The sequence below is a fragment of the Chinchilla lanigera genome, unplaced genomic scaffold, assembly GCF_000276665.1.
Source record: "Chinchilla lanigera isolate Chin_1 unplaced genomic scaffold, ChiLan1.0 scaffold00040, whole genome shotgun sequence".
Taxonomy (NCBI): Eukaryota; Metazoa; Chordata; class Mammalia; order Rodentia; family Chinchillidae; genus Chinchilla; species Chinchilla lanigera.
The window spans coordinates 10,940,252-10,961,194 of NW_004955441.1; the positions used below are offsets into that span (position 1 = coordinate 10,940,252).

The following is a 20,943-nucleotide window of genomic DNA, read 5'->3' on the forward strand; positions in this document are numbered from 1 at the left end:
TGCATCAACTGTAAAATGGAAAAAATAAAACTTGCTTTATGAAAGAAGCCAGACTGAAAGACAAGTATCCCTATGTTTTCCCTCATATGTGGAGTCTAAAGTAAAACAAAAAACAACAACAGCAACAACAAAAGAAAAGACAGCGTGAAAGCAGAAGGGAGAGGAGGAGCTTCGGGAGGGAGACAAGGAAGGCAAGGGGAGGTAGTAGGCAAGTGGATCTGATCAGAGTATATGCATGTCGTGGGAATGTCTACAAGGAAACCTACTATGCTGTAGTGTTATTATTTACTAACAATATAAATGCATAGACTTCTTTTAATGCTCATTTGTCTGCCAGGGTTATGGTAGCAGATAATATAAAAATCCATATAATTCATTTTCTCCTGGGTTTTTTTCCCTCTAAACTTTATACCATTAAATGGGGCTTTTAAAATTTATTCTGGAAGCTTCATGTCTTTCTCAGGTTCGGTGTTCCCTGAGTTCTAAGTGGAAGCACCTTGTGAGATCCTTATGGAATTGTGGTGGCCTAAAGGCGCCTCGCCATCAGGGTAGAGCAGAGATGCCATTAGCTTGCAGCCTAGAAAGGCATTCACGGAACGGCAGGTCGTATTTCCCAGTTACCAGGCTGTCCAGGCCTGTCCATCTTCGTTCGTTTAAGTCCTGAGAAGACGAGCAGTTGGTCAGCCTCAGCGCGCTCAGTGTGCTCCCCCGCCTACGCTTGGTGCTGGCGTGGAGCCTGCCTGCAGCCGTGGGAATCACGCATAGCTTATGTGCTTCGACATTTGCTCAGCCAAGACTGCCCCCTTTGCCCCTTTTCCTTGGGCCTTATCTCTATATCTAATTTGTCTTGTGAACTTTTGTTTTCCTAAACCAGGATGTTCTCCTACTCAGCCGTTTAATCTCTATCTAGAACACCAAATGTGTTTAACTGGTTAATTTTATTTAAAATTTGTTTAAGTGTATTTTACATGTGATATTTGAACAGTTGGAGCACTGTATGTCTTCTGCTAAGGTATTACTAGAACCGGCCTTTGTGTGCATGTGCAGACGGTGTATCTTAATGTTTGCATCTTCATTCTGTGGGACAGGACCTTTGGTACGTTTTGAGGGGTGGGGTCGAGAAAGAAGGATGTTTCACTGTCACGAAAGGGTTGATTGAGGATTGCAATAGTTTGTACCTAGAATTATTACTGGCACTCACCAGTAGTAATTACCTCATTAGCAGTGAGGCGTAAGAAGCACTTAAAATTAGCAAATAAAAATGAAAATATTAAAAGGAAACCTTTTTTTCAGCCGAAAGATATCGCTCATTTTTGGGAACTGGGTGGAGGAACCTCTTTATTGGACTTAATCAGCATACCCATCACAAGTGACACTTTGCGGTAAGTGAGCCCAGGTCAGCTAAGCTGTAAGTACATAGGAGCGTGCATAGCGTGAGTGTGTGTAGGCTTTCGTGAGTCATAACTTGAGGCTACAGTTTGATGTTTCCGAAGGTTCATGCCCACTTCCTTTCTACGTACTCAAACTGTAATGCTCCCAAAGCGGGTTTGAAAACACCAAGGCTGGCGTTCCCACTAGTAACGCACTCTGCAAGCCCACTAACAAAAACAAACGTCTAGAAATACTTGGGTGGTGAATTCATTTGCAAAAATAAATTTGGAAAGTTAATTCTTAGCACTGTCCATCTCAGTGGGAGTTCGTTCAGCTCCGAGTTTTTTCTTCAGCGGGATGGTGCAAGTCCACCTTTCAACTTAATGTGAATTAGCATCATTAAGTTTCACCAAGAGGAAGACTATAAGAAAGTCTCTCTGTTTGCTGACCTTAAAGAACTGGGACCTAGGGAAAAATCTCAAACCCTTTGGGGTGTGTTTCTGACAGTGACTCCCACATGGCCAAATCAGATGTGGAAAATTGTGACATTTCTCACAGTGTTCCGGGGAATTCATCTTAGCCAAGAAAAACAAGAATTTTAAACTCTGAAGGATCTTATTCTTGTCAGGGATTAACACAAACCATTGCTGCTGCCTGGACCAGAGACCAGAGGTTTGGCAAGTATTTGTTACATTTCAGGCTGGAAGAGCCTTAGCGTGTGGAATTATTTCTTGTTAGGAGGACAGAGCTAGCTGGATGCCGGTAATACTCGCTTTATTTGTCCAGAGATTTTTCTTCTAGTAAAATATAATTTATTGTATTTTATTTTATTAGAAACTAAAGTATGCTCATAAAGAAAACTTGGAGAATTACTGAAAAATATGAAGAAAGTAAGAGCACTCAGAATCACATAAAAATAACCACTGTGAACGTGTTGGGCTGTGTCTTTCCGTTTCTTTCCATGTGTGTAAATCAACTTTATACAAACTTATGTGTTTTATAAACACATTTATATCTTGCTGTTTTACTTACAACTACCATCTCCCTATGACATTAGTTTTCCGAACATGGACTTTAACACACCATAGTTTCTTGTTTGTCCCTAACCCTAACCCTAATGAGGGTGGCTCCGGGTGGTGTGGCTGAGGAGAGCTGGGGAGGGTGGGGAGGAGCTGAAGGGGCCCCAGCAGCCACTGTGGTAGCCAGAGGCTGAAAAGATGAAGACACAGAACCTACTCCCAACTGGGTCGTGAGTTAGCACCACTACTGGCCCTGACTTGCCTTGTGACTTCCGTCCCCTTCTCCAGACCCAGAACCGTCTGGGCCTGATAGGTTTGTGGGAATTCTGCGTTCTGCAGGAAGCCCCACCTTTCCACAGCTTCTTTCCTGCTTTGTCAAGTCTCAGCCCTCCTTTCCCTGGAACTGTAGGCAGCTGGAGCCAGCTCAAGGCCAGAGGAGTCAGGCTGAGGGTGACACAGGAAAAGGCAGCTGGAGGCCTGGCCCGAAGTGGATGGAGTGGTCAGAGAATTTGCGGAAAACATGTATTCTCAAAGCAGCTGCTGGTTTCAGAGCGTTTTGGGGGCTGGAATTGGTTTGACATGTAATCTTCTTGTGTTAGACAAAGCCCAGTAACTTGAGGAAATAATATGTTGCTAAATGGTATTAGAGGCTTTGTGTCTTTGAAATAGCTGTTCATAAAATTATAAATGCCTTGAACATTTCCACAGACTTTGGATAATTTGTAATAGAACATTTCCTGTGGTGTGATTTCCTGTTGTAAGATTTTTTTGTTTTGTTTTTAATCTGGTGTGGTGGCACATGCCTCTAATCTCAGCACTCTGGAAAGCTAAGGCAGAAGGATCACAAATTCAAGCGCAGCCTGGGAAATTTAGCAACTTAGTGAGACTCTGTCTCAAAATAAAAAAAGAAAAGAACTGGGGATGTTGCTCACTACAAAGGCCTTGCATTCAAACACCAGTACTGGGGAAAAAATAAAAAAGAGAGAAAGGGAGTTTCTCTTTAAAAAAATTTTTTTAGTTGTCATTTGCTATGAAATAAGTAAAAAGTAACAAGTATTTCCAAAGTACTGGGAAACAAAAATTTTAATCTTAGAAAATAATTGAGTAATCCATTTTTCTTTTGCTTAAAACAAAGTTATTTTTCATTTAAAAAAATGAATGTTTATGTCATATACTTTTTACCACAATAAATTAAAACATAGTATTTTTTCAAATATAACTATATTAAAAGTCTGAAAATAAAATTAGTTTCTTTACTACTGAAAATATATCTATTGTAGCCCGATGTGGTAGAGCATTCGGGAGGCTGAGGCAGGGGATCACCGTGAGTTCAAGGCCAGCCTGGGCTACATAGTGAGACCTTGTCTCAAAAAAAAAATCTATTTTACTGTTTTATAGTTAAACTGTTTCTAAGCTTATTGAAATGACATAGAAATGATTGGTTAGATGTGTAATAATACAGTAGTTTTATTGAAAAAATTGATAACTAATTAATGTCTTAAGAGATTACTTTCTAAATTTAGACCAACAGTACAGAAATTAGTTACTGTTTTGCATAAATTACATAAAATGGCAGGTTTGCTTGACCTAAGCAAAATAACTAAACAACATGTAATTTTTTGCTATGTCTATTAGCAGAGTGTTTGCCCTGTTGATGAAGAGCATGTTGACCTATGATTATGCGTCTACACACTTATTAAGACCATTTTCTGAAATACTCGTAGATTTAGGTATGTTTGGTTTTTATTGTGGAAAAATATATATGACATAAAATTTATTAGTGTCGTTTTTAAATGTACAACTCAGTGGTCTTAAGTATATTCACACTGCCTTGCCATCACTGCCATCTGTCTACAGAACTTTTTCATCTTCCCAAACTGAAGCTCTCTATTAAACAGTAGCTCCCTATCCTGCTCCTCCGATTCCTGTGGCCGTCATTCACGCTCTGTGAATTTGACCACTCAAGGGTCTCATACGTGAGGCCATATAGCATCTGCCCTTTTGTCATACTAGTATGATGTCTTCAAGGTACATCCAGGTTGTAGCATGTTCAAAATTCCTTCCTGTTTAAGGCTAATGTCCCACCATATACACATAACTGCATTGTGTTTGCCCATTAATCATTCCATGGACAGCTGGGTGGTTTCTGCCTTTTGACTGTTATCAGTAGTGTTGCTGAGCACATTGTGTACACAAATCTGTTCAAGTCTGAGCTTCTCGTTCTGCGGTATGGACCCAGAAGTAGAATTGCTGAATCCCATGGTAATTCTACGTTTAATTTCTTGAGGAGCCTCCATGCTGTTTTCCACAGCATTCATACCGTTTTGTATTCCTGCCAGAAATGTACAAGACATTCAGTGTCCTCAGCAGTTCATGTTATTTCCTAGCTTTTTTATTCCTTCTAACAATAGCCTTTCCAATGGGGGTGCTTTCCTTGCTGTTTTGGATTCCATTTCCATAGTAATTAGGGTGTTAAACACCTTTTCATGTACACAAAGCTATCTGTATATCTGCTTTGGAGAAAGAGCTGTTTGAGTCCTGTGACCATTTTTAAGGTTTTGTTTTTTGTTTGGGGGTGATTTTTTGGCTGAGTGCATGTGTATGTTGGATGCGCATGAGCAGTGTGCAAATGCGTGTGGTGATGGACATGGCAGGTCTGTCTGGTGGTCACAGGTGTGCCTCCAGGGAGGGAGAGTGGTACAGAAAGGAGACATGTCGCTTTGGATCTGAGCATTAGTTTTAGAGCATAGTAGTTATATAAGACTGTGACCGGTCTTCAGTTCCATAGAATAGATGTCATAACATCTTCTAGAATGGACTGTTATAAAAATTAAGTAAGTTGAATAGTTTCCTACCCGGGCCTGTCAGTAAATCTATTCCCTTGCTCATTTGATTGTGTTGCGTTACTGCTACCACTCTTATTAATATTTTTGCTTCCCTTCTTTGGAGCACATGATAAAATTGTATGTAAATATAGCACTGTTGGACCCAAATGCTTGCAGCTTGTTTATTTAAACTGGATTATTTTTAGTTCAAGCAGAAATTTCGGTTCTGCTATTGATTGTAATGCTAAAATATCACTAGAGAAAAGTATTGGAATACATAAGGCTGTAATTTTGGTCTTTTTTAAATCTTAGAATAATTCTGGGTTTTTTAAATTCTCATAAACTATAATGTTCTTCCTGGATAAATTTCAGTACACCCGTGTTTCAAAATGCTCTTATTTTAAGGCTTTGTGGGGGGTTTATTTCTTTAGGACATTTTCTATTGTTCTTGTTCTGGATCTTTCAAAACCTAATGACCTTTGGCCAACCATGGAAAATCTGTTGCAAGCCACAAGAAGCCATGTAGATAAAGTGATCATGAAACTGGGAAGGACAAATTCTAAATCAGCTTCTGAAATGAGACAGAAGATATGGAGTAACATGCAGAAGGAACATCCCGTGAGTTACTGTTGTCCTATTCTTGGAATCTTCAGCCCCACGCATAGTTAAGATAACATCACAAACAACTTCTTTAGATTTTTATGCATGACTTGAAATTTACTTGATGTAGATGAACTGTTCACTGGAAAATTATAGCAATTTAATAAAACTTCAGTAAGAGCAAAACAAGGGAAGAGACTTCTTATGTCTTCTTGTTAGACGTCTACTGTGATTGTTATGGCATATTACCCCAATCAAAAGAAATAGAGTTTTAAAGTCATAGTTTGATATTGATTTTATAATCTCTGTAAAATGAAGATAAAAAGCCAGCCTGTACAAAAGTCATCTGGCAAAGGCTAGATGAAGGTACAAATGTAAGCAAGGAGTACAGGTTAACGGCCTTCTCTGTCGCTCTGTATTTTACGTTCATTTGGTATCTGTCACATATTCTGCATCTCTCAATCATCTGACAACTAATTATAAAGTAGCTGTGATGGTAGCACAAGTTCTTTAAATACAGTTGTGAATATCATCATCTAGAAGGCGAAGAGCAGCATTTATATTACCCATGCAATTGCGACAAAGTTAATATAGAAAAAAAATTAGGAAGGTGATATGTTGTATAAGAAAACAGAAGAACAGACCAAGGAAAAGAATAAATTTCAGTAATTTAAGGAATTGCCACTTCTAGTTTTATACTTAAGAAATATAACTTGGCAAAGGAAAGTTAATATTGGATCAAATTTTATGACAAGCCAACGGAGACTTAAAATGGTATATTCTTGGCAGTAAACAGAAATTACTGAGCCACATAGCAATAAACAATTATAATAAATCACTGAAATACATTTCTTAACAGGATCGTGAGTTAATTGACCCATTTCCAGTACCTCTGGTCATAATTGGAAGTAAATATGATATTTTTCAGGTAAGCTCTTCCACTTTTAGCTGAATTTGTTGGATGTGCATGGCTCTGCTCTGTAGGGAGGCATGAAAATAATGAGGAAATAACAATCACTCTGGAAGGGACGGGTTAGGAAGTCACACATCTTAAAGGTTTTGGAAACAAAGATATAGTTGGGACAGAGAAAATTGGTTAAGAAAATAAATATAGTGGTCAGAGTGGGATTAAAGCAGAAGGTTTAAAAAATGAATCTTTAAGCACCAAGGGAGAGAACTTTCTTCTCAACTTTTAAATTGAAGAAAGTAGAAAATTAGTTTCTTCTTATCTTCGCTTGTCAGAGAATCCTTAGGGTATTCCACACTGTACAATGTGTGCGTCTATCTGAATTCTATTGAGCTAAGTGTTTAAACAAAGAGACGATCTGATAGCTGTAGCTGTAAGACTGAAGCCCTTGTTCAGTCTCTGTAGAAACCAACAGCAAGGCGATGGAATCCCCCTCCTCAGGGTGGGTTTTAAATAATACCAGAGAATCTGTTTCTACATGTAATTTGCTTCTTACTGCTATAGATATTTAGTTTTCTTCCCATATTTTTTTCCTATGACACTTCTACAGGATTTTGACTCTGAGAAGAGAAAAGTAATATGCAAGACACTTCGATTTGTTGCACATTATTATGGAGCATCATTGATGGTTTGTACATTTTCTCTCCTTTGGGCTTAGAAGTAACAGATCTGGAAAACTTAGCAACCTGATGCTTTTAGTGATATACTTCGTCCGTCCTTTCTCTTTCCACTGCCAAAGAGCTCTTCCTGCGGAGTGCTGGATAGGAATGTGTATGGACACAGGCTGGTACGTGACCTCCCTTTTCGTGAGAGCAAAGTTCTAAAATTTTTATAGCCATAAAGCCCAATCATGTTTAGAGAGATAAAGTGACTACGTGTTTATTCACTTTGAACTTCCGGTCATGACTTCGTGTGGGGCTGGGCCATGGCTGAGTGGCAGTGTGCCTGCCTGGCATGTGCAGGGACTTGGGTTCATGTTCTTTGTTGACTCTAAAAAAGTCAGTTTGTTGTAGAGGTTAAAAAGTGGACTCTGATGTAATCCTGCCTGCCTTCAAACGTGATCACCGGTGATTTTAGACGGGTCACTGAAGTCATCTGTCCTCATGGCTCAAATAGATAAAAGCAGTACTTTCTCCCTAGGATTCTGGCGAGCGTTGACAGGGAGTACACGTGCAATGCTTAGCACAGGGCCTGAAACAAGTATTAATAAATGCTGGTTATTGTAGTTATTGTTATCGTTATCTCCCAGAGCAAGACCAAATTTACTGGGTATCCTTTAAATACGATATATAAAAGCATTTTTATTGAAAAAATACTTCCTTCACATTTGAGTAATTATTTAATGGTTTCTTTTCCTCCAAATCAGAGAATCCTAGAGACACCATGGTCCAGCCCTTGCCTTCATGGCTAGAATATTATGATTGGAAATACTATGTACAATATATATTCAGGGCTGGGGATATAGCAGCACAGCGCCTGCCTGGCAAGTGCAAGGTCATGAGTTCAATTCCCGGTACCAAAATATACATATATATAACATACATATTCTCAAATGTTACATTTTCTGTAACATTCTAGATACATTTAATTGTGTATTTTCTTAAAATCATCGCCTTTTATGTTTGAATTCCATTTACTTATAGGTTAACAGAGCACTTTAGAAATTATTATTTATTATTTTGAAAAGAGCCAACAGAAATAATTTATGTAAGGAGAAACTCTCTGCTATTAGCGTGGTCTAAGAGTGGATGCATTGCATTGGGGAATATTGAGTCTCTAGGCCCTGAGTTTGTTCCAGCAAGAGGTCTGCAGCTGTATGTGAAGGCTGTTTTCGAGGTTCAATAGAGTTGAGTAAGAAAATATCTAATTTTCACTCAACCCTGTGTTCTAGGAAATACATTTGAATCTGGGTGTGGTGGCACATGCCTATAATCCCAGCACTTGGGAGGGTGAGGCAGGAGTATCGTTGGGAGTTCAAGACCAGCCTGGGCTACAAAGTGAGCTCAAGGCCAGCCTGAACTGCATAGCGAGACCCTGTCTCAAAAAGCCAAAAAAAAATGATAATAATAAAAGGAAATACATTTGTGATTAGGTTCTTTTTTCTATCACATATAATAAAATAAATATATTTAATAAAATTATCAAGCTACTCAGGAAACTGAGGCAGGAGGATCACAAACTTGAGGCCAGCCTGGACAGCTTAATGAGTGCCTACCTCAGAGTGAAACTTTTTAAAAAGGTCTGGGGATATAGCTCAGTGGTGGAGTACTTGCCTTATTTGTGTGAGGCTTTGGGTTCAGTCCCCAGTAACACAAAAATAGGTAAATAAAAAAATTGAATTATATAAAATTTAAATTAAGAATATAATAATTAACATTACTCATAATATAATAAGTATAGAAATATAATTCAGTGGGGTATTTGTATTTTTTTATTTTAAAGAGAGTAGTAAAAAAAAAAACAATAGCAACATACCAACATCACAGACATAAACAAAACAAAGCAAGAACATTAAAAGTGATACAGAGTTTCAAAACAAAATGATAGGAATTAACAGTAGTTGTTGTATTACATGTTGTTATCTTCACCTACATTGCTCAGATTATCAGATGTAAGAATGGAAGATTGTTCAGACCATTAAAAAGAATTGAAAAAATTATTAAATAAAACATTAGAGATAATACAGAGTTACACTAGACAAGATGGTAGAAATTCACCAATGGTTGTTCCATTGCATATTGTTATCTTTACATCAGTTGCTCAGATTACCAGGTACAAGCATGCAAAATTGCTCAAAATACACAAAATTTTAAGCATTAACTGTTACTTTCAATATTCCATCAGACATCAGCAGTACAGTTATCCCAGCTATCCTTCTATATACTTATCCCTCTCTCTATGTATGTGTGTGTGTGTGTGTGTGTGTGTGTGTGTGTGTGTGTATTTTGCCTTTCTTTTTTCTTTTTTCTTCTTTCACTCATCCCAGTTGTGCCTTCCTGTTGGTATATATGCCGTTTCTGTCTGGGGTGACAGGTCTGGAGAACGAGGTGCCTGCAGATGAAAAGAAAAACAAGAGACAGACAGTAATGGGATCGGGGGCTTCAGCCTCAGTTACCATTTTCCATAACCTTTTATTGGGATACAAACAAAAAGCAGTAGCAGGTCAACTGGAGGAACCAACAGGATTAACAAGGACAATATAACTCAATCATCACAGGCATGAGACCTGACTTAGTTAGCCATGGTGTTATCGTTCCTTTGGCCATATCTCAGCGAGGCATCTAGTGTTGTCCCAGCAGCTTTCCACAGGGACGCAGGTCCTGCTGTCATTTCCTTTTACACTAATGCTTTTGCTAGACTTCCTCCAGAATTAATCATATGGCCTGGTCAGGCCCGAAGTCCCAAATAGGTAATAGATTAAAAGGTAAACTAAAGAATGTCCTTCTCCACACCTTCCTTCAAGAAATTTCTTTCCCTCTCTTATCATCTGTTGTATGTTTTGAGTTTTACTTACTCTTTCAGGTTCCTACACCAGGGAGACAATATGATGTTTACACATGTGGGTCTGATTTATTTCACTTATAAGTATGGTCTCTAGTTGCATCAATTTACCTAAAAAAGCCTTGAGTTTATCTTTTTTATAGCTGAGTAATACTCCATTATTATATAAAAATACCATATTTTTTTTATCCATTCCTCTGTTGATGGGCATTTGGGTTGTTTCCAAGATTTAGCTATAACAAATTGCACTGCTATAAACATGGGTATACATATATCACTGTGGTATGATGTTTTTAATTTTTCTGGGAAAAAACCCCAAAGGGGAATAACTGGGTTAAGTGAGACTTCTAATCCTAGTTTTGTGAGGAATCTCCAAACTGATTTCCACAGTGGTTTCACCAGTCCACACTCCCACCAGCAGTGGAATAGGGTTCCTTTCTCCCCACAGCCTCTCCAGCATTTGTTATTGGTTGATTTCTTGATGCTAACCATTCTTTCTGGGGTGAGATGGAATCTCAGTGTTGCTTTAATTTGCATTTCTTGAATGACGAATGATGTTGAACATTTTTTCATGCACTTTTTCGTCATTAGTATTTATTCATCTGAGAAGTGTGTATTCATCTCAGATGCCCATTTTTGGATTGGGTCTTTGAATTTTGGGGGCCTGATTTTTTTCTAATTTATATATTCTAGATAGAAGTAAAAAATATGGAACGCTTCACAAATTGTGTTTCATCCTTGTGCAGGGGCCATGCTAATCTTCTCTGTATCATTCCAATTTTAGTATATGTGCTGCTGAAGCGAGCATTGTATTTTTTTTTTTTTTTGGTTTTTTGGTTTTTTTCCGGTACCGAGAATCGAACTCATGACCTTGCACTTGCCAGGCAGGTGCTGTGCCACTGAGCTAAATCCCCAGCCCCTGAGCACTGTATTTTTAATTCAATGAAAATTTTCTGTATAGATTTTAAAACATTTCATTAGAAGCATCAAAATTATTTCAATCTTTCTTTTAATGTATTGAGTCTTGTATATTTACAAAGTGTTCTCCTTTGGATACCATCCTTGAGAACCTGTTCTTATTCCAAAATGTTTATCTTAGAGAATTGCAATTGGAACCAAAAAATTGATATCTTTGATTTATTTCCTATTCCATTTCAGCTTAAGGTCACTTTTTTTGCTTCCATACATCTTAGTCATTTGGATTTGGCTCTGAATGACTTAGTATTTTCAAAAAGCAAATCTCAGTGTAAAAGATTTATTGATAAGCCAGGTGCATGCCTGTAATGTCAGCAACTGGGGAGGCTGAAGTAGGAGAATCACAAGATTGAATCCAGCCAGGGCAACTTACTAGACCCCATCTCAAAATAAAAAAGTATGTGGCTCTGTGCAAAGGCCCTGAGTTCAGTCTTTTGTAACACACACACACACACACACACACACAGATTTGTACGGTAACCTAAATTTTTCACCTGATGTCAAACCTTAATTATTAATATCCACCTCCTTTCATTCTACAAAAGTATTCTAGTTGTGGTTTTCTAGTTATATTCTACAAGTGAGAGTATTCAGTAGCTTAATTTTTCAGGCTCCAAAGGTAATTCAAAAGAGGTTAAATAATGTTAGTGTTAGTGTTGTACCAGTCTGCAGCTTTAAAGGCAGTAATATGTGCTTGGATGTAAAAGTTATTTTTGATATGTGACTCTTATTTTCTAGCCAGACCAACTGTATGTTAGGAATTGTTCTTTTAAACCATACTAAGTAGGGGCTGGGGATTTAGCTCAGTGGAACAGTGCCTGCCTCGCAAGTGCAAGGTCGTGAATTCGATTCCTGGTACCGGAAAAAAACCATACTAAGTATGTTTACATACATACACATGTACATCATAAGCACATATAGACCTATATATATTTTTTTAATTCTATAACAGTGATTGTATTTGACTTGCTGAAATGATTTGTGCACAAACAAGTCTTTCCCACGTCATACACCCATGATGTTTGAATAATGAGTTAAACTTGCCAAAATTTCTTTATTCAGTTTTTGTGTTGTCTCCTCATTCTATTTGTTGGGCAAATAAATCGTAATTCTTTCTGCAGTTGTAGCTATTCAAGGCCATAGTTATTTGACCTGTTGAATGGAAAGCAGAGCATATAATATATTCTCTTGAGTTTTGACTTGTTTTATTTTTTTGTAGTTTACCAGTAAATCAGAAGCTCTATTACTAAAAATACGTGGAGTTATCAACCAGTTGGCATTTGGCGTCGATAAAAGGTACTGCTAAATTTTTTTTTCATTTTATTTTTATTTGTGAATACTACCTCATCTGATTATTGTCCTCAAAATTCTTTTGTTTTTTGACCAGGAAAGTACTCCAGAAGGCTATTCTTTGTTTGCTTGTTTTTTGTTTTTTTCTGGTACCGGGAATCGAACTCACAACCTTGCGCTTGCCAGGCAGGCGCTGTGCCACTGAGCTAAATCCCCAGTTCCTAGAAGGCTATTCTTAGATAATTACAGACTATTTCTTGCTTCTCATATTATTTAAATATTTGTCAAATTTTGCAAATAAAATAGCATATTAGTTTGAGACTGGAGTAAAATACTTGTTCACTGATTTCTTTTACTTCTTTCTCCCATATTAGGAGCTTTCCCTCTATTATTACTTTCTTAGGTTAATTTGAAATTGAATTGAAAATTTTAATGTACATCATTCTTAGCTTTGCTGTTTCTCTTGGTTTGGATTTAAGGCAATATGTGTCTATCGCATGTTTTCCTCTTTAAAACCTTTATTATGCTGTACTTTAATTTTTGAAATCACTTTAATTGATATTCACTTGTTCCTTTGGGGCAGTTTTTCTCGTCAGTGGCTAGATGTAAACGTTGGCTCTCACATTTAGAGTGTGGAGCATGTTCGACTGCTAAACTAAATTAGAATCTTTTTTCTTCTCCATGCAGCAGATCGATCTGTGTGGATCAGAATAAACCACTGTTTATCACTGCAGGAATGGATTCTTTATGTCAGATAGGTTGGTGAACTTATTAAGATTGCTCAACCTTTTTAAATTGCTTATTGATTTTATCCTTCTCCATGTACGCTTCGTCTCCAACATGCCACTGTTTCTGGCTTCACTATTACTGCGGTTATTTTTTATGTATGTGTTTGTATACCCACTACTGATGTGACATGCATCACATTGACATATTTGTGGTTGAAAGAATACCGTCTTATGCCACATAAGACGCTCATTTCTGATCTCTTTCCCCCCAAAATATTTGCATGTGTTTCCTTTCTCTCAATGCTTTCCAGATACTTCTAAATTTCAGCTCCTTGAGTTTAGAAGAAACCAGGAGTATAGTTAGGAAATTCACAGAAGAAGTGATAGAATAAACCATAAAGAACACAGTTGTACCAGTCAGGGTATGTCTTACTTTTTCCTTATAAAAATAGCTTGCTTTTCCTAGTGGATGTATTTCCTAAACTCAGATCCCATCGTCTTCTGCATCAAGGGGAATTTTTAGAGCTCACATTTCACCAGCACAGTTTTCTTTGTGAAAATCTTTGAGCCTAGCAATTCATTATGCTCTTGGGGTAGCATGGTTTGCGTTTAACACACTAACCGGTAGTAGTTTTCTATTTTCCATCTTCTATTACTCTTATAAGCTAAAGGTTATTTGACTCCAAATGTGAAGATCTTTGTAATGAGATTATACATTGAAGTGTAATGGAAGGAATAGTGGGACTTTTGCTTAATGAACAGTCATGGAGTCTCATTTTACAGTTGTCATTAATGCCAACCTAACTTCAGTAGCAAGGAAAATTTCTATGTATTTTAATAGATAATGCTGATGTTCAGAAAAGGGTTGATAATCACTAAATTTAAAAATCATGGAGCTTAGACCACATCAGAATTTAAAACTTTTGCTCTATGTAGAAGATGAAAAGACATGCTACAATCTGGGAGAAATTATTTTTGAACCACTATCTGTTAAAGGGCTAGTATTTAGAATCTATAAAGAACCCAACAACAACAACAACAACAACGCAAACAACCCACTTAAAAATGACTCTAAGGAATTACACTAAATAAGAAAAAACCAGTCAGGGAAGCTTGCATAGAGTGTGATTATACAAACTTTTGAAATGAAAACTTTAGAATGGAGGAAAAATTAGCTGTCAGAGGGCTGAAACAGGACTCTCGGTGGGGAAGTGAATGGAGAAGTTAGGTGGGTGTGTCTATAAAAGGGCAGGCATCCTTGTGGTGATGGAATTGTTCAGTGTCTGAACTGTGGTAGGAGATCTGTGGCCCTGTGCAGGTGATGAGATTGTATGTACATTACACACGCGTGCACATACACACGGAGGGGTTGGCAAAGGTCAGTAGAAGGTGTCACTGCCTTTCCCACCAAAGTGGCGAGGAGGCCCTGGAAGATCCTCACTGAGAAAGTTTGGTGAATAATATAGACAGTGAAAAAGATAAACATAAAGATAATCAACCTCAGGTAACAGATTGAAAATTGCCAGAAAATCACGGCAAATTTTTTAGTTTTTTCAAATTAAATCATACAAGTGAGCTAGGGGTATAGCTCGATGGTAGAGCACTTGCCTAGCATTCAAGAGGCCCTCGACTCAATCCTTAGCACCACAAATACGTAAATAAATCAAGCAAGCAAGCTATGCAAATAAATTGTACAAGCAATACATGAATGATTCTTGTAAAAGCTTAATACATGTAAGGAATGAATTTGTTATGTATCTCTCTAGTTCTTCTGCATTTAAATACATGTATATAGAAAAAACTTTTTCAACATAATTTTATCAGTCTGTAGCTACCATTTTGGAATTTTGTAATGATGGTGCCTTAACGTCTTTTCCGTATTAATGCTCCATACAAGTCTGTTTGTTATTTTACCCACTGGCTAGTGTTACAAAGCAAAGTTTAGCATAGTAATCTGTTTCATTATTAACTACTGGTGGACATTTGGGTTGTGGTCAGTTTTACATAATACAAATGATGCTACAGTGTTACACCCTCAGAACATAATCCAGGTATTGCTAGGGTACAAACCAAGGTCTGGAAGTAATGTTAAGAGAATATGAATATAGCAGTAGAATGTGAAAAATAAGAATTAGAGCTTACCCACCACTCCTTAGTCCTTCCAGTACTATTATCTTGCTATGGTGGGTAAAATGAGAAATCTAAGATTTATTCATCTATTTTATTGATGTTTTATAGTGTTTTAATCAATGCAGTCACTTGGAATTAACTATTTTAGGTCCTCCCCCTGTTCCTGATAACGACATTGGAAAGTTTCATGCCCACACACCAATGGAGTTGTGGAAAAAAGTGTATGAACAGCTCTTTCCACCAAAGGTATGTATTTCTAATTTGTTTAAAGCACGGATTTTTAGCACGATGTCACAGTTACAGGCAATGTGCTAAAGGCCCAATATGGTAACTTTGTTTTTCTCTCTGATGCGCACAAATCAGCTAAACGTTTACTCACCCTCTGTGGTAAAGGAAGCAGCATGACCATGGAAAGATGAGAGCGAGGCGGCTCCCGCTCCCCTTCTGGCCAGAGTCCTCTGGCTGCTGGAGAAGCGAGAGACGACACCGCAAGGGGAAGGAGGCAAGAGGCCTGGGGGAATTTGGAAAGGGCCTCACTAGTGATGCTAAAAGCTTGAAAGATCTCGGGGAGCCTGCAGCGGCAGGCGGGACGCGGGAGCTTGGCTTGCCACGCGGATGGCAGCCATCTGGGGCACAGAATGATTGGGTCTGTTTCCGTGATTTCAGAGCATGCGCACACTGAAAGATGCCAGGGACCCCGCGCGAGACCCTCAGTATGCCGAAAGCGACGTGGACGAGATGAGGGTTCAGAAGGATCAGGTAGTACCGAAACACTTACTTAGTTTCATCTGGTATTTTACTATAAAATCGGCCATGCCTTGGGAATTCCATGTACTTTTCTCTATGCATTTGTTTAGTGTATGTTTACTTTTGAAATTATTTAAAAACTGTCTCTACTATAGAAAAATCTGATGTGCATAAAGATGAAACTTAAAAATCCTCTGTCATCGCACTACCCGCAGATATTTTAATGTTCGTATATCCTATTTGTTTTTCTGGTTTACTTACATTAAAATGGGTCGTGATTCTTACCTTGCTGCTGCGGAGACATTTTCATAATATTTCTTTGTTTGTGGGATTGCCTGAAAGGTTTTGTTTTTCATGAGAATATTCAGACATGCCTGTACTTTTCTTATAGCAGGAAAATTATCTGGTCCAGCTGAAAGCACATAAGCTCACAGAACCTAGGACCTGTTAGGAAAGTGCTTCGAATCCGCCCAGACAGCCCCATTTCAATATACCAGCTTGACATAAGAATACAAGAGTTGGTAAATTCACCATGACTCAAATGCGGTTGCTAGATTTTTTTTCAGATCTGCTTTCAGTTTAATGAAAGAGATATTCCACAACCTGTCCTCGTCTGAGGAAGCTTCTGTACAGCAAGCACCTGAACTTTTTCAAACCATGACATTGTGTGGGGTGGGATATGTAGAGCTCTGTAATGTGGGCAGTCACACAGTTGCAAGAGTGACCTTGCGACAACTCTCTGATGGGAGCAGTGAGCAGGGTTATTTCTCTTAGCTCACACCTTTCATGGGATGGGGCTGTAGAATACATAATCCAAAATTTTATGTAAATATAGTCCAGAAGACTTGAAAATGTTCCATGAATATTTAGGTGGTCTTGTAGCTAAAGTACAGTAAGGAGTATGTTGTACAAACAGTAAAATGACCTAATGTAACCCTTATTACAGATGAGCCTCCTGTTGTAGAAGTAAAATGATCTAATGTAACTCTATGGATGAACCTCATGTTGTACAAACAGTAAAATGACCTAATGTAACCCTTATTACAGATGAGCCTCACGTTGTAGGCAGTAAAATGACCTAATGTAACCCTATGGATGAACCTCATGCTGTACAGACAGTAAAATGACCTAATGTAACCCTTATTACAGATGAACCTTGGCTGAAGAGATTATTTGGAAATCATCTCTAAATTAATATTTCTGAGTTGATGATTAACTACTGTTATTGATAAGATATCTGTTTAGATTTTATGGGAATGACATGTTATTAAGTTCACATGCGATGGTATTATTAAAGGTTAGGGGTATTTCAGAACATTGTGAGTTTTCACTTTGAGACCCATCTTCCCTGACCTAGCTCTGACTGGATCTAGAAAGCAGAATCCCACAGTGCCTGAATCATTCTTTTCTTGACTCTTGTGTGTAACTGCCAACAGGTCATGAAAGGGCTCACAGATTTTTTAACCTACCTGACAAGTTTTGCCTCTAAGCCAGTTTCCTTCTTGTTTTAGTAGACGAGTTGCGTTGGTTTATTAACATAAATTTCTGCTTCTGCTTTAAAGATACCGTTGTAGTTCTCATTTGATGCTTAATTATTACCTGATTTCCAAATTTGACCTTCAGTATCCAAAGTTTTAAATTTGAATATTATTTCATGCTCTCTCAAAGGAGTTTCAGGACCTAAAGTGGTTTCCAATGGTGTGCTAATATACACACCTGATATAGAAATTCTCTATAGATTGATTTTGGAACATTCTTATTGATTTTCCTCTAAACATTTAAATATACACTTTCATTTTTATATGGGCAAGATAGTCACTGCCAGTTTTACTGCAACAGCTTTAAAATAAAATCATCTGCATTAGGTGAAAGTCTGGCCAGTTGTCTACAGCTTAAATTTTGAGTTGAATTGGAAGGCAAAACCCCTGTATCAGTCTTCACACTGTTTGTCGTTTTGAGCTTTTGTCAGATTGAGGTAAAGACCATCTAGTCTGATTTTCTGTAGGGTTTTCATCATGAGTGAGTGTTGAACTCTGTCAAAAGCTTTTTCTGCTTCTATGGAGATGATCATGTAGTTTTTGTCTTAGGCTGCATTGATATAGTGTATTACATTTATTGATTTGCGTATGTTGAACCATCCCTGCCTCCCTGGGATGAATCCCACTTGGTCATGGTGTATAGTCTTCTTGATGATTTGCTGCATTTTGCTTGCTGGTATTTTATTGAGGATTTTTGCATCTGTGTTATTTAGGGAGACTGGCCTGTAGTTCTCTTTTTTGGTTGGATCTTTCTCTGGTTTTGATATCAGGGTAATACTTGCCTCCAGAAGTCGTTAGGAAGAATTGCTTCCCTTTCAATTTCATTGAAGAATTTGAGGAATATTGGCATTTTTGAGCTTTTAATGTGATTATAGCTGTGTAACATTTTATAATAAAAGCAGCATTATAATTCTTACATTTGATTTGATTTGATTTGACATCTGGAACAGTAATGCTGATTTAAAAGGGAAGAATGATTCAACTACTTCTCAGTTTTAAATTCTCACAGAGCACAGGAGTGTGTGCATAATTACAGGAGAGTGTGCTGTTGCTGGAGGAAGTCTAGACTTCACAGTGTGCCCGTGTACCTCCAACCCGAATGCTGGCTCTGGTCCTTGTTCTTCTCGGGAGGAGCAGTTACGTCTGCTGCATTGACGGGAATACGGTTGTCCACAGGCAGAGCGCTCACGCCGAGCCCACAGGAGACCACACACGGTCCTCCTCCTGGCTCCCTCCATGCTTCCGAGGCCCACTGTTAACAGCCTAAATAAGTAGCAGGAATAGAACAGGAAATGAGTCTCAGGGTCTTTAATCTCTGCATTAGAAATTAGGTAACCGTGGTAAGTCCTGACTCGCAGCAGTTACTCTTCTTCCTCCGGCAGGGCCCGTATGCCCAGCCCGAGCCCCCTTTCAGTCTGCCACCTGCAGAAGGGACATACTGCTAGCAAAGGGTAGCAAAACAGTGTTTTCACCTTCATCTTGTAAAAAGAATGCAATACTTCCAATTAAAGACATAAGCCGGGTGTGTTGGCGCACACCTATAATCCCAGCACTTGGGAGCTGAGGCCGAAGGGTCTCTGTGAGTTGGAGGCCATCCTGGGCTACAGAGTGAATTCAGGGCTAGTATAAAATACATAGAGTGACCTCGTCTCAAAACAAAAAACAACTCTCATAAAAAAACCTTCCCATTAAAGACAAATTTTGCAATACTAATTTGTTTATTCTTCATAAGTTAACAATCTTTGAAATGGTAGATAACTGTTAAACTAGATTTACTTCATTAGTGAAAAAAAACACTGCAAAAACTATTTTGGAGTTGCTATAAAAATTCTAACGCATATAGAGTTTAAAAACTTCTAACACTGAAATTATAATAACTTAGAATGTAGGTCTCTTAAAGACACAGTCCATCATTTTTCTAGCAATGAGAGTGGATATTCTTTTCTAACAGTGAGAGTGGATATTCTTTTCTTGGCAACTGTGAGCTTCAGTTTTGTTGCAGGGCCGTGATGACCTTACCCAGCAGAGCAAACACAGCTTGCCTATCCAAAATACAAACTGCACATTATTAGACACGGAGCAACACAGCGGAGGCCAAGAAGAAAGCCCTTTGATCATCCTCTCCAGTCGCTTGTTTGTTAGGGATTTTCATCACCAAAAATTTATCTTTGTTTTATGAAATGTAAAATTAATTCTTATTTAATTAATATAAAATCGATTCTTGTGAAAACAGTCAAAAGATACAGCAGTTATAAGGTAGGAAACCGCAGCACCCTGACCCCTCCCCAGCTGGTGCTGCGCTCTCAGGCCCGTGCCGCGTGTCCCTGTTCCTTCCTGCCCTGGGGGCCTCGCGAGTGGCCGCTGCCGCCTGTGTGTCCGTCCGTCCCACGGGGCATCTGAGCTGTTCCGAGACGCACCGAGCAGCGAGCTGCCTGCGTGCACATCGTGTGCGCCTCTCTAGTATGAAGGGTGAATTTCTAGAAGTAGAACACATCTTCAATATTGTTTCACTTTTAGCGTTTTAAAAGTTGTTGATTCGTCCATGTTTGCAGTGCGTCGTGACCGCGCTCCTCGTGGGGAGCTGGCGCGTGCGCGCAGCACGGCTTCGTCCTGTCTTCATCCCCTCCTCCCCTCCTTCCGATTGTTTCCCATTGATTTTTCAATATTTGACAAATGCTCTGTTTTATTAGTTGGAGTCAGTTTGATATGCTCTATGTCATACGTAATTTTAACTGAAACTGCAGTAAAGCTATCAGTGCTTGGACTACACAGACCAAAAACTATCTCTAGGAGGTAAATCTGTAGTATAATCACTTACAAAAGAAGTTTTGAGGATGGTAATACTATAAAGGATATATCGTTATATCTTTAGAATGCTAAGGAAGTTTTAAGATGCCTGCTTGAAGTTGGAAAGTTGATTTTTCTTAATGCATATTTTTGCTTTAGGAACTGGAGCAGTACAAGAGAAATGCTTCCAAGTCTTGGAAACAGATTGATCTTGACTTTTGAGCCTTACTCAGCTATTATATTGATTTTTCTTTTCTTTCCCAAGTTCAAGTAAGATTATTTTATTAATTAACTATTGTGGCAATCCGTGAAGAAAGTTAAGAGATGTGACTGGTTAGAGCAAAAGCTCGATTTTCTCTAATGTGACTCCTTTCTGGATGCTCTGAAGTCTTTTAAAAGGGAAAAATATTCATGAGAAGCCACTTTGAAGATATCAATATGTAATACAACCACCATTGTTAATTC

The 20,943-nt window shown here is 38.3% G+C and overlaps 1 protein-coding gene across 1 annotated transcript in view; it reads left to right on the forward strand.

Moving 5' to 3' along the window:
- The window catches only part of Dync2li1 (dynein, cytoplasmic 2, light intermediate chain 1), a 32,618-nt gene extending 11,675 nt beyond the window's left edge, over positions 1-20,943 (forward strand). Inside the window, exons 5-13 of the mRNA XM_005390934.2 lie at positions 1,294-1,382; positions 5,647-5,833; positions 6,675-6,743; positions 7,333-7,410; positions 12,478-12,554; positions 13,236-13,306; positions 15,555-15,652; positions 16,073-16,165; positions 20,638-20,943. Of these exons, the coding sequence (XP_005390991.1) occupies positions 1,294-1,382; positions 5,647-5,833; positions 6,675-6,743; positions 7,333-7,410; positions 12,478-12,554; positions 13,236-13,306; positions 15,555-15,652; positions 16,073-16,165; positions 20,638-20,700 (825 nt within the window). The 3' untranslated portion in view covers positions 20,701-20,943. The remainder of the gene's footprint in view (positions 1-1,293; positions 1,383-5,646; positions 5,834-6,674; positions 6,744-7,332; positions 7,411-12,477; positions 12,555-13,235; positions 13,307-15,554; positions 15,653-16,072; positions 16,166-20,637) is intronic.